Here is a 12,244-nt window from a genome sequence, read left to right as displayed (position 1 = left end):
AGAATTAGCCAGTAAGGGCTAGAGCTAAAGGGCCAAGCGGTGATTAAATGAACACAGTGTCCGTGTAATTATTTCGGGCAAAGCTAGCCGTGTGGGCGGCTGGGTGCCGGGACACAGCCCGCCGCTCCTATTTCTACAGTTTTAGATTTACTGAATTTACATTCAAGTATAACATCTTATATACAATAATTACCTAGATGATCTCTGCTAGGCATACCAAGTGGTTTTAAAAAATTAATGTCTTCTTAAAAATACATAAAATTTACCATTTTAACCATTTTGAAGACAACAGCTCAACATTTTGTCAACTCATAATGCTATACAGTGTTCACCGTTATCCATCTTTAAAATGTTCACAGTCTCCAATTAAAACAATAATTCTCCAAAATAAAGGCTCTCTAACAACTCATACAGTAACTACTTACTTTTGGGTTTTTTGCTTTTTGTTTTTGAGACGGGGCATTCAGTCCACAGACCAGGCTACTCACTACGTGCCCAGGATGATCGTGAACTAGCGGGAACTGTCCGGTCTCCGCCTCTCAAGTGTGGGATAGCAGGTCCACGCCTCCACACTCAGCTCAAAGCTCTTCTTTCTACGAATCTGACTATTCTCTGTCTACCGCATAAACGAAATCATAAAACAACTATCTTAGCTATTTGGCACATTTCACGAGAATGTCTTCATAGTTCATTTCTGGTGTCACACTGCTCAGAGTTCTACTTTTGGGGGGATAAAAACTATTCATATTCACAGACCACATGACTTTTACACATCCATTCTAACGGGCATTCATTAGCGGATCGCCGCTACTCCTTTGGCTGAGGTGCATACTGCATACATGTTGGGGTGCGCTGCACTAGCTGGGACCCATCCTTCTCGGGGTGAGCCTCCAGGGAAAGGCTTACTGCCACGCTGCCTTCTACAGTGCTTGGCACATTTCCACCAGGAAGGCACAGGCGTGTGAGTCTCCACACTGCATCAATGCATGCATATTGGGCTTTTCAGTTTTTTGTTAGTTGGTTGATTGATCTTAAGTAAGAGTCATCTTAATGGTACGAATGGTATCTCACCATGGCTTTGATTTGCATTTTTCCTAATGATTAGGCCTGGAAAGCATCTTTTCAGTGCTGACACTTGAGCATCTTCTTTGGGGAAATGTTTATTCAAAAGCCCCTGGCTTCTGAATCTTCATTTATATGGAAGTCAACTATATTATTTTTTTTACTCAAATTGCATTAATAAAGCCCATTAACAAAAGAATCGTGCCTTCTACTCCCATATCAACCCCCCTTTTTCATTATATAATATCTGACGTGCTGGAGAGATGGCTCAGTGGTTAAGAGCACTGGTTGCTCTTCCAAAGGACCAGGGTTCAATTCCCAGCACCCACAAGGCCATTCATTCACAGTCATCTGCAACTCCAGTTCCAGGGAATACAGCGCCCTCTTCTGGCCTCCAAAAGCACTGCATGCAGGCAAAACATCCGTGAACATTTTTTTTTAATTATTTTTTTTAAATTTATTTATTCAATTAAGGATTTCTGGCTCCTCCCCGCCACCGCCTCCCATTTCCCTTCCCCTCCCCTGATCAAGTCCCTCTCCCTCATCAGCTTGAAGAGCAATCAGGGTTCCCTGACCTGTGGGAAGTCCAAGGACCACCCACCTCCATCCAGGTCTAATAAGGTGAGCATCCAAACTGCCTAGGCTCCCCCAAAGCCAGTATGTGCAGTAGGATCAAAAACCCATTGCCATTGTTCTTGAGTTCTCAGTAGTCCTCATTTTTTTAAAGTGTTTTTAAAAAGATCTATTTTGAGAGTACTTGCCTTTAAATCAGAAACCGAGGGGATTTTTTCTTCCAGGAAGAGCTCACCAAGCTGCTCATCTGAATTAGCAACACATTCAATTAGCTCCTGCCGGTGGTCAGCTGCTGCGGCCCTCAGCTCAGCTGGAATCTCCGCATACCGGACAATCTGACTAAGAGAAAGAATGCTCTAGTTGATAAGTTAAGCACAAAGCACCGATGCATGCCAGCAGCTACGGTGTTCTGCTGCTGTTCTGGCAAACGCTCCAAGGACTCTGCGCTCCAACAGCAAATAAGATAACTACGTCTTTACAGATCAGACAAAATAGTGGGCAAAACCGCTTCAGTGGACCAGTCCTTTGCTCGATAATGCACCACCAGGGAACAGAGGAGCCTAGACTCAACATAGCCCGCTTCAAGGGAAACAAAGCAGTATGCGTGATGTCATAGGCATCGTGCCCTATTCTTCTCCTTGCAAGTTTTTCAGAATAATAATGAAGAAATATAAAATTCTTCCCCATTTAATATACATGGGCTTACATTACTCTAGAGATAAAATGAGCAGAACATGAGGTCAAAACACTGACTTGGGAGCCGCGTGTGGTAGCGCACACCTTTGGTCCCAGCACGGGAGGCAAAGGCAGTCAGAGCTCTGTGAGTTCGAGACCAGCCTGGTCTACATGACAACTCTCAGGCAAGCCAGAACAGACCCTGTCTCAAAATGAGCAACAACAAAAAAGACTTAGAAAAAGCTATCAATTAAATAAGGGATTAAATTCTTTCCCGTGTGGCCTCAGGACTATTTTGCCATCTAACAGGAAAACAAAGAACATAAAGCAGCATTTATTTAACCTGGAGGACTGCTCACGCTCACACTACAATAAACAGTTTCTAGTATCTATACTTTAAGTGAGAAAGTTGGTCTAAACAAGCCATGTTAGGATCAGCTACCTTCAAGTAAGCTGTCTGAAGCCTGTCTAAGCTTCTGACAATTTTATTGACATGGGCTCTGAAGGCTGACTTCTTTAGGCTACTGAAGCTTTTGTCTATTCTGAACCAGCAGCACCGGTCTTGAAGGAGGAAGGGTGGGCTCTGAGGCAGAATCTTGCGTGTGCAGCCAAAGCTGGCCTTCAGCTTGCTCTTGATTCGGCCTCTAAGTCCTGGGATGATAGGCGTGTACCATCGGGTCTGGCTCTCCATATTCTAAAATGCGCAGCTTGAAATACTTTGAGACTGCTGTTAAATACCGAGTGTTATATTACAGATGGTGTGTTTTACTCCTTGCCTTTTCAATCCCTAGATTAGCAGTTCTCAACCTGTGGGTAACGACCACCAGCTTTGGGGAATCATATATCAAACACCCTGCATATCAGATATTTATATTACAACTCACAATAGTTGCAAGATTACAATTATGAAGTAGCAATGAAATAATTTAATGGCTGGGGTCAGCACAACCTGAGGAACTGTGTTAAAGGGTCGCAGCATTAGGAGGGCTCAGAACCACGATGCTGCTTCAAGAACTGGAGTCAAGGATGAAGAACACACTGTGCTTTGTCCATTTCTTACTCCCTATTGGGATATTCTAAATAAAAGGCTGTGTGCTCAACTTTGTTATTTGTAGGAAAAGAGTTAATAACCTAGGGTCCATTGTGGTGACACACACCTTTAATCCTAGCACTCAGGAGGCAGAGGTAGGTAGACCTCTCTGTGAGTTCAGAGTTCAAGGCCAGTCAAAGCTATGTGGTGAGACACTGTCTCAAAAAAATCTAAGTTATCTAACCCTTCCTACTAGAGACTGCAATATTCTGTAAGTACGATTATGGTCAATAGAATTTAAGAGGCCAAATGGTCTCTAGTATGACTACTAAGAACATTTAAAGTCATTAAAATCACCTTAAAGAATGATATTCAAGCACATCTTAAAAAATAATTGTCTCTGTTTAACTAATGACTTCCTTTTCTTTGATGTCTTTGAAAATACAAGATTTTGGCAATGGATTTTCACACTTACCCAAAGTCTCCATCAAAGTAAATAGCTCGTTCCTCAATGAGGTCTATAATGCCCTTAAAATCGCCCTCCAGGCCAATGGGCATTTGCACAAATGCTGCGTTGTGATTCAGTTTGGATCTGAAAAACAAAAATATTTGCTTGCCTCTTCTCTCAAAATTATTTTTAAATGACCAAAGGCCAAAACAAAAACAAAAAAAGCAACGGCAGACATCGGAGAACTGAAAACCATGTTAGCAGTGGGTAAGGGGAGAAGAAAGTAACTGTGACAGAAGCCAAATCAGGGAGCCAGGACCCACCCTCAACAGCACAGGACCTGAAATACCCTGCACCTCAGACTCCCTGAATACGCTCACGCAGGGCAGAAGGGAAAGACAGAAAATCAATGGCCAGGAGATTAAAGACGGTGGGACAGTGGGACAGTAGCCCACTTCTTAAGTCAAGTGACAGAAAGACAGCCACTGAGAGAGGGAGTTCTCGCAGGAAAACGCAGCCCACTAACGTGCACACACGGTTAACACGGGAACTCCGTCTTGAGAAGACATACACTCTGCGGCATGGCTCAGTGTAAGCTAGGTCTGCATGTGTAGCTGCGGACAGAACGAAGTGAACATGACGAGCATTTGAAGGAAGTCAAGAGCTTACAGAAAAGGGGTGAGCGTAAGGCATGTACTAACATCTGGGGCTGGAAAGATGGCTCAGTGGTTAGAAGGGCTTGTTGCTCCCCTAGAGGACTGGAATTTGTTTCTCAGCATCTGCCAGGGAGGTCAGAACTGCCTGTAACCGCAGCTGCAGGAGATCCAATACCTCTTTCTCACCTCCCTGGACACCGGCACACGTGGTAAACACTTACACAGACACATAAATAATCATCCAAAAATATCTTTTTTAAAAAGTATTAATATCCAAGAATAGTTACCAGAGGAAAGAAAATAAGATTTAAGTTAATATTTTTGTAGTGCTGGATTAAACCAAGGCCTGACACGTAATAGCAAGAGCTCTAACACTGAGATACATCTGCAGATAAACTTAGAGATGTGTGAAGTACCTCTACGAGAAAAGTTACAATAATGAAAAATTTATGGAAATTGGTTATATAATTGCTGAGTATTTTAAAAGGCTAAATAACAGAAAAGACACAAGTGATTATCAGAGTCATGAGCTAAAAATTAACCTCAAAAACTCTGTTTGGGCCATTAAGATTGCTCAATTGCTAGAGACACTTGCCATGAAAACTTGATAACTCAAAATTCAATTATACTGTAGCCCTGTAAAAGGACCCAAGACACAAAGCTGTCCTGATTCCCACGTGTGAGTAGCATAAGCACCCCATTTATCACACACACACATGCCACCCCAGAAATAGGACGGGTTTTCCCCACTTCCCAGTGAAGGCAGTGAAGAACCACAGGGAAGGCAGTGAAGAACCACAGGGTAAATTCACCCACTGAGATTGGGTTCCATTTACCAAGACTCACAGAAATGCATTTTTGAAACAAGGAAAAAAAAAACTTGAAGACACAATTTAATCCCTGAATTAACTGTCTGAATGTGAGGGGTGCTGTCCAGACCAGCACTCCGGGGGCTCAGTACCTCATTTGTTGAAGGGCCCTGGCTGGGTTGGAGCCCATCCGGTCCAGCTTGTTGATGAAGGTTAAAAAGGGGACGTTGTAGCGCTTCATCTGGCGGTTGACAGTCATGGTCTGGCACTGGACCCCACCGACGGCACAGAGAACCAGGATGGCGCCATCCAACACCCGCAGGGCCCTTTCCACTTCTATTGTGAAGTCCACGTGCCCTGAATGGGGAGGGTTTTAAAGAACAGTCTGAATCTTTAATATACAATTTATTTGTTCTGAGGTTTCCTATTGCTGGGCTGAAACACTGACCAAAATCAACTTGGAAAGCAAACTGCTTATCTGGCATCCAGGTTACAGTCCACCATCTGGGGAGACCAAGGTAGAAACTCAGGCAGGAATGGAGCCGAGCCTGGGGCTGCTTGCTCACTTATTCCTCACGGCTTGCTCGACCACTTTCTTATAAAAACCCAAGACCACCTGGCCAGCAGGGAGACCTCCCCAAGGAGGCTGGGCCCACCTATCCGTTAGCAAGTAAGAAAAGCTCCACAGAATTCCTACAGGCAATCTGACAGATATTTTCATAAGCGAGCTCTCTGTTCCCACTAGACGCTAGCTTGTGTTAGGGTGACAAAAAACTAAGCAAGACATGACTGTCAACCTGGCACACTAATACAATGATCTTAGACAATAGTCTTTTCCCCCAAGATCTCATGTTAATATCAGTATCATAATATAGAACATAACTATAAAAGTCTCAGTCTTTAAAAACCTGCATCTCTTTTAGAAGTCTAAAGTCTCTTTCTCTAAGACACCAAGATCTCATAACTGTGGGCTCCTGTGAAATAAAAACACAAGTTAAACACTTTCCTCTCTAACAGGAAGAGTCAGGACACAGACACAATCAAATCAAAGCCAAAGCAAACTTCAAGGGTGTAAAAGTTCCAAAGGGCTTGGGCGGCTCCACCATCAGGAACGCACACGGCTTCTCTCCTAGGTTCAGGCCGGTTCCATTCTGCAGCTCCCAGCTGTCCCTGGGGGTCGCCCCACAACACTGGCACCTCCAAAACACTGGGTCTCCACTGAGACTGGGCTGCACCTCCACTCACAGCCTCTCCTAAGGATCTCTTCAGGGCTAACCCTATAGAGCCTCAATTTCTCTTCTCGACCCTGTCAGTCCTGGGCCTTCTTCTGCAACTAAGGCTGCGCTCACACCAATGCCGTCATAGTGCCAAGCTTCAACTCCTCTCCAATACCCACCCTGCCTTCAAACACCAGGACTTCCTGGATGAGTCTTTCATGCCAAGTTCAGTGGCTGGCATGGCATGAAATCTTGGCCCCCTCTGGACCCCAGCTTCTTTCTGTGTGCTAACTGTGGGGGCTACTCCCAGAAGACTTCACCTCAGTGACGCTGGCTTCTTAACTACTGCTAACTCCTCAGCCTCAGCTGACCAGCATGGACTCTCTCAGCAAGGCAAATGTCTGGTGCCTGCTAGTCACAACCGAGTCTTCAGCCCCAGCGGACCAGACACAGTATCTTCCTAATTCAAACCACCATATAAGCGGCCCTGAGGCAGCCTTTGCTTCCCTCTGTCAGGCCACCTCACCGGCATCTCTTCCAGCATCCCTACCTTCTTAGTGCCCACCACAGACCACTGAGTTTTAAGAACTCGATGACTTTCTCAGTCCAAGGTTCTCAATGACTTCTACAGCCCTCTCCTACAGGTCAGGTCTGTCACAGCAACAACCACAACCTGCCCCAGGTTCTGTATCAGTCAGTTTCCGATGTTTTTTCATAAAACACCAGGATCAAAAGCAACTTGGGGAGGAAGGGGTTTATTTGGCTTACAGATTACAGTCCACCTTAGGGGAAACCACGCAGAAACTCAAAGCAGGAACCTGGACAGGAACTAAAGCAATGATCACAGAGGCTGCACACTGGCTGGCTGAGCCCAGCCCACTTTTTTAGATCTCTCACGTGACCTGTGCTAGCATGGAGGGACTTGGGGGCTGTTCCCTGAGTGGGTTTGGCCCTCTATCAGTTAGCAACTGAGAAAATGCTCCACAGACACGCCTACAAGCTATGTGATGGTGGCATTTTATCTTCCCATTGATCCTAGCTTGTGTCAAGTGGACCAAAAAATTAACTCAGGCAGTGGTGGCACACGCCTTTAATCCCAGCACTTGGGAGGCAGAGGCAGGTGGATCTCTGTGAGTTTGAGGCCAGCATGGTCTACAAGAACTAGTTCCAGGACAGGTACCAAAAGCTACAGAGAAACCCTGTCTTGAAAAAACTAAAACCAAAACAAACAAACAAAAATCCTAACTACCTGGACGCTATTAATCTGTGCTCATTACACCCACTTTAAATTGTACTGCAGACTCCTCACCCCACCAGGTAACTGAACCCAGAGTCAGGTTCAAGGCCAACAGGATTACTTCTAAAGGATCCTAGGGAACACTAGAATGCACTGAAGGCAAGAGCCCATCTTTCTTACTTGCGTTATTTTTCAACAAAGCCCCATATGGATGAAGTGCTCTAAGTCCTAAATCTGACAGGAATTCAGTTTTGTACTTGGAAGATGAACTGCATCAGAGCAGAAGAAAGAACTACACGTGTTTTCCCAAAGAAACCAGGAGACAAAGGGCCCCTCACCTGGGGTGTCTATAATGTTGATATTGATGTCTTTCCACATGGTGTAGGTGGCTGCAGACTGGATGGTGATCCCTCTCTGTCTCTCTAATTCCATGGAATCCATGACAGCACCCACTCCATCTTTGCCTTTCACCTAGACAGCAACACAAAAATTTGGAGTTTTCCTTTATCCCAAGAAAGAAATCTTTACTTAAATGGAACTGGATAACAAAGTTAACATACACAACTGGTGGGTAAGGCCGCTACTTTAACCGTATCATCTCATAAGCCAATGGTGGGTTTCCCCGTCTTTGGCTGCCATGTTTGTTTTTCCTCTTCAGCAGCTGCCGAGCACTTGGGGGCAACCACCTGTTTCCCTCTGTCCGTCTGCTAGCTTCACACAGCCTACAAACCAAGACTCAGGCACCAGGCCTTTCGGCTCTCTTCCACAGGCACTCTTGAGGCACAGAAGGTCAGGGTTCAGCTTCTCAAGTATACACTTTAACGATGCTCTTCACCTCAAGAACAGTTCAGACTGGAGGGCTTGGTTACTCCACGGTATGGCAGTATCTTTCAAGGGTCAATATTTTAAATCATTTTTTTCTGATGGGTTTTTAATATAGCTTATACTCAATACCATGAGCAAAAATCCCTGAAAAGAAGCTGTGTCTGGCCATGAAGCAGTCTGACCTGGGCTGATCAGAATTTCAGTATTGTAGAGAGATGGGATTCTGCAGGCTCGTTAGTTAATTTATGTTGGGCTAGTTTTAACCTTCTAGAACAGCCATTCCTTGACCCACTCTGTATCTGAAATTGCACCTCATGATAATAAACAGATACAAACCCCTCAGAAGCTATCAGCAGTGCTTAGCAGGGCACTGGCTTCCGCAAATCCTGAACCGAAGAATGTCATCAGAGAGCATCTTGGGTCTACAGAACGGTTCCCCACGTCTCATGTCTGCCTCTCTGGGGTACCCACCAGGGCATATTAAACTTGCCTTGACTTACAGTCTTCTTTGTTCTAGAAAACATTGTGAAACAGCTTCCATGCTGGAACATGGAATCTGAGGTAGCCTAAATCCATGTTCCCAGGTCATGGTCACTCAAAATGGCTACAGGATAAACCTTTATTTCCTTTAAGACAGGAGCTGTGGGCTTTTTACATGGACAGCAACCTTTGAAATTCACTTCCTATTTAACGTTATAAACACACATCCTTCATTAAATGGTTAGGACGACTGTACCAGCCGTGTACGGGCCCAGGACACTGACTCATTTACTCAGGATGCTCACAGCAATCTCTTCTAGGGAGATCCTCACAGGAATATAAAGCCAGCTTGGCCTCCCCTCTCTGCACACATGACTCTGACCAACAACCCTCTAGGACCCAGCTGTGTGATACTTATAAAATTATAACTCCAAAACAATAAAAACAAAGTGCTTAGTCTGTAATCAACACACCTCGTGCATCGTGGCAATCCTGCCCGTGTAGTACAGCACCCGTTCTGTTAATGTCGTCTTCCCAGAATCAATGTGAGCGGAGATTCCAATATTTCGTATTTTCTCATTGGGAACTATTCCTGACGAACACCATCGGCAGGCCTTCCAATTACCCTGAAAAGAACAGTTTTTAAAGCTCGATTTAACACACCTTTTGTGAGAGATCACAGTTAAAATGGAAACTATGGATTTTTTTCCTCAGTCTTAATTGCAAGGGGTATTAGATACAGAATCCTGGATTTAATTCCCAATAACAGTCAAAAATAAAAGCAGGACAGGCACTATTGATAAATGTTAGTTTTTTAAACGTTTTAGATTTGTTTATTTTGTGTATATGTGTTTTGCTTGCATGTGTATCTGTGTACCACAGGCATGCCCAGTGTAGGAAGGGGTCAGAAGAAGGCTTGGATGCCTTGGAACTGGAGTTACAGACTGTTCTGAGCTGACATGGGAGAGCTGGGAATTGAACTCTTCCCCTGGAAGGGAAGTTCTGCAGGGGTCAAAAGGAGAATTTGAAGGAATCCGATCAGGCCCCTCCACCACGTGAGTCTCAAGACTGATACTCAAGCTTGGCAATTGCCCTTACGCCTGAGCCTATCCTGCCTGGCCCAGACCTTAGTTTTAAAACACACACCGGAAATCATAAAATCATAACTACACCTCTCAAGGACCACCTTAATAAGAAATACAAGTTTTAGACTAAATTGTACCTTGGGTTTTCTGTCCACCCTCTTCCTGTAGTTCACAGCTAGCAAAGGTGTATGAGGACACACACGGTCTACACCATTAACTGCTCAAGACAGCCCCCGAAGGTTCCCAGATTCACCCGCACAAACCGGCGAAGTATCTTTTTTGGTGATAGTTGTTCCTGCTAACTTTACAGGGGGAGAGGGGCCATATTTATTGAATCAAACAAAACTGCACACCCAAACGCTCTGCGACCACTTCTGGGAAGGGAGAAATTGACAACATGGAGAAGCTGAGAGTTGACTTGGATGGTTAAACCACAGGGACATTTGACAGCAAAGCAAATGAGGGCTCCAGGACAGGTAAGGCACTACAGCTACCAATGGTTGCCCTACGAGGAGTACCTCATTCCAAAGGCTTACAAAGTTTAGCTTATACACCTACGAGGGAGACATGGCAGAAGAGCATTGGGAAGCTGAGCGCCAAAGGGCACAGCACCCGTTCTGAGCATCCAACCACACACCGGAGTCAGAAGAGCACAGGATACCAAGTCAGAAACCCAGAGTTCGAGTTCCGGGACACTAACTTTTTTTTTTTTTTTTTTTTGATTTTTCGAGACAGGGTTTCTCCGTAGCTTTTGGTTCCTGTCCTGGAACTAGCTCTTGTAGACCAGGCTGGCCTCGAACTCACAAAGATCCGCCTGCCTCTGCCTCCCGAGTGCTGGGATTAAAGGCGTGCGCCACCACCGCCCGGCTAACACTAACTTTTCATCAGACTTCGGGGCACTTCTCTTTAAGGTAGATTATACCCATCAAAAAGCAGGGTAGCACAGAGCTGCGGGTCTCAAGGACAAGCTGGCATGCGGATACCCAGGGGCTTTGGGGGCTGCGGACATTGCCGCTCAAGATCCCGGGTAAGGGTTGGGGTGTCGCCACCTGCTCGGCTCTGGCAAGCTCGCCGGGCATCAGTACCTGCTTCCCCTGCCAGCCCAGGGCGGCAGGGACCCGAGGGAGCGGCCCACGGCCCAGGGCCGCGGCGACCCGCAGCAGACGCATGGCAAGTCTGGATCAGCCGCTTCCAGGGCTCTGTTCGGCCGTGCTCTGCTCTGCACTGGCGGCAGAGCGGGAAGCGCTCAAAGTCACGCCGGCTCTCCGGGCCGCAGAGCACTTCCGGGAGGAAGGTCAGGAGGACGGCTAGAGGAAGGCAGAGGGAGAGGCTGCTCGGTTTGAGCTCCAGGGAGAGCGCGCCATCTCCTGGTCAGGAGGAGAAAGTGCAGTCGGTGCAGCGGATTGTCACAGGGAGGTGGCGTTACTACTAAGTGGGAATAGTCTGGTCCCTTTGTCCCTGAAGGGGAAAAAAATAAGATAAAAATCATCGCTGTATAGAAAATGCGCCAACACGTCGGAGGCAGCACTAGGCAAATCTATGACTTTCAGGATACCCTAGTCTACATAGAGTTCCAGGCCTATCAAGACTAGAAGTGACAACCTTTTTGTTTTTTCTTTTTCGAGACAAGGTTTCTCTGTGTGTCTTTGGCTGTCCTGGAGCTCACTTTGTAGACCAGGCTGGCCTCCAACTCACAGAGATCTACCTGCCTCTGCCTCCCGAGTGCTAGGATTAAAAGTGTATACCACCACACCCGACAAAAGAATCTGTTTTGGTTACTACTTCTTTTTAAAAAGATTTATTTAACTTACGTATACCAGTGCTATATCTGCATGCCAGAAGGGCATTCAGATCCCATTATAGGTGGCTGTGAACCACCATGTGGTTGCCTGAATTGAACTCAAGACGTCTGGAAGAGCAGCCACTGTTCTAACTCTGAGCCATCTCCTTAGCCCAGTGAGACCCTTTTCTGTTGTAAGCAATACACAGATTACTAGAAATGAGTTAAAATAATATGTAATAGCCAATAAGAAGCTAGAGCTAATGGGCCAGGCAGTGATTTAGTTAGTACAGTGTCTATGTGATTATTTCGGGGCTGAGTGGCCAGGAACCAACAAGCGGCCTTCATACAACACTTTCCAACAATA

The 12,244-nt window shown here is 45.7% G+C and overlaps 1 protein-coding gene across 1 annotated transcript in view; it reads right to left on the bottom strand.

Moving 5' to 3' along the window:
* Positions 1–11,365, bottom strand: part of Gfm1 (G elongation factor mitochondrial 1) — a 45,389-nt gene extending 34,024 nt beyond the window's left edge. The window contains exons 1-6 of the mRNA XM_005344082.2: positions 11,183–11,365; positions 9,486–9,638; positions 8,046–8,178; positions 5,406–5,610; positions 3,816–3,932; positions 1,824–1,974 (exon numbers count right to left, since the gene is read on the bottom strand). Coding sequence (XP_005344139.1) covers positions 1,824–1,974; positions 3,816–3,932; positions 5,406–5,610; positions 8,046–8,178; positions 9,486–9,638; positions 11,183–11,266 — 843 coding nt within the window. The 5' untranslated portion in view covers positions 11,267–11,365. The remainder of the gene's footprint in view (positions 1–1,823; positions 1,975–3,815; positions 3,933–5,405; positions 5,611–8,045; positions 8,179–9,485; positions 9,639–11,182) is intronic.
* Positions 11,366–12,244: the final 879 nt, after the last annotated feature.

This window comes from Microtus ochrogaster, chromosome 1 (assembly GCF_000317375.1).
Source record: "Microtus ochrogaster isolate Prairie Vole_2 chromosome 1, MicOch1.0, whole genome shotgun sequence".
Taxonomy (NCBI): Eukaryota; Metazoa; Chordata; class Mammalia; order Rodentia; family Cricetidae; genus Microtus; species Microtus ochrogaster.
Note: the sequence above shows the minus strand (reverse complement) of the source record. Positions and strands in the feature narration are given on the sequence as shown.